This window comes from Bombus impatiens, unplaced genomic scaffold, assembly GCF_000188095.3.
Source record: "Bombus impatiens unplaced genomic scaffold, BIMP_2.2 scf_0647, whole genome shotgun sequence".
Classification (NCBI taxonomy): Eukaryota; Metazoa; Arthropoda; class Insecta; order Hymenoptera; family Apidae; genus Bombus; species Bombus impatiens.
Genome location: NT_177066.1, coordinates 817,014 through 817,273, shown reverse-complemented (window position 1 = coordinate 817,273; position 260 = coordinate 817,014). Strand labels below are relative to the sequence as shown.

Here is a 260-nt window from a genome sequence, read left to right as displayed (position 1 = left end):
TACACGTTGGACATAGTCGCCGCCAATCCGGACTCCAATCCGCAAATGGTCGGCTTCACCACGGTCCTCGTACACATCACAGGCGTGAACGAATACTATCCCAAGTTCATTCAACCGGTGTTCCATATGGACGTGTCGGAAAGCGCAGAAGTTGGCACGTCCGTGGGCCTGGTTCAGGCAACCGATCAGGACGCGGGCGAAGATGGAAGAGTCTACTACCTGTTCGTCGGCTCGTCCAACGACCGCGGCTTCTCGATCGG

The 260-nt window shown here is 56.9% G+C and overlaps 1 protein-coding gene across 1 annotated transcript in view; it reads left to right on the top strand.

The window, feature by feature from the left end:
• The window catches only part of LOC100747534 (cadherin-related tumor suppressor), a 68,500-nt gene that overhangs the window by 61,347 nt on the left and 6,893 nt on the right, over positions 1–260 (top strand). Inside the window, 1 exon segment of the mRNA XM_024369978.2 lies at positions 13–260. This exon segment is cut by the window's right edge and continues 4 nt beyond it. Coding sequence (XP_024225746.1) covers positions 13–260 — 248 coding nt within the window.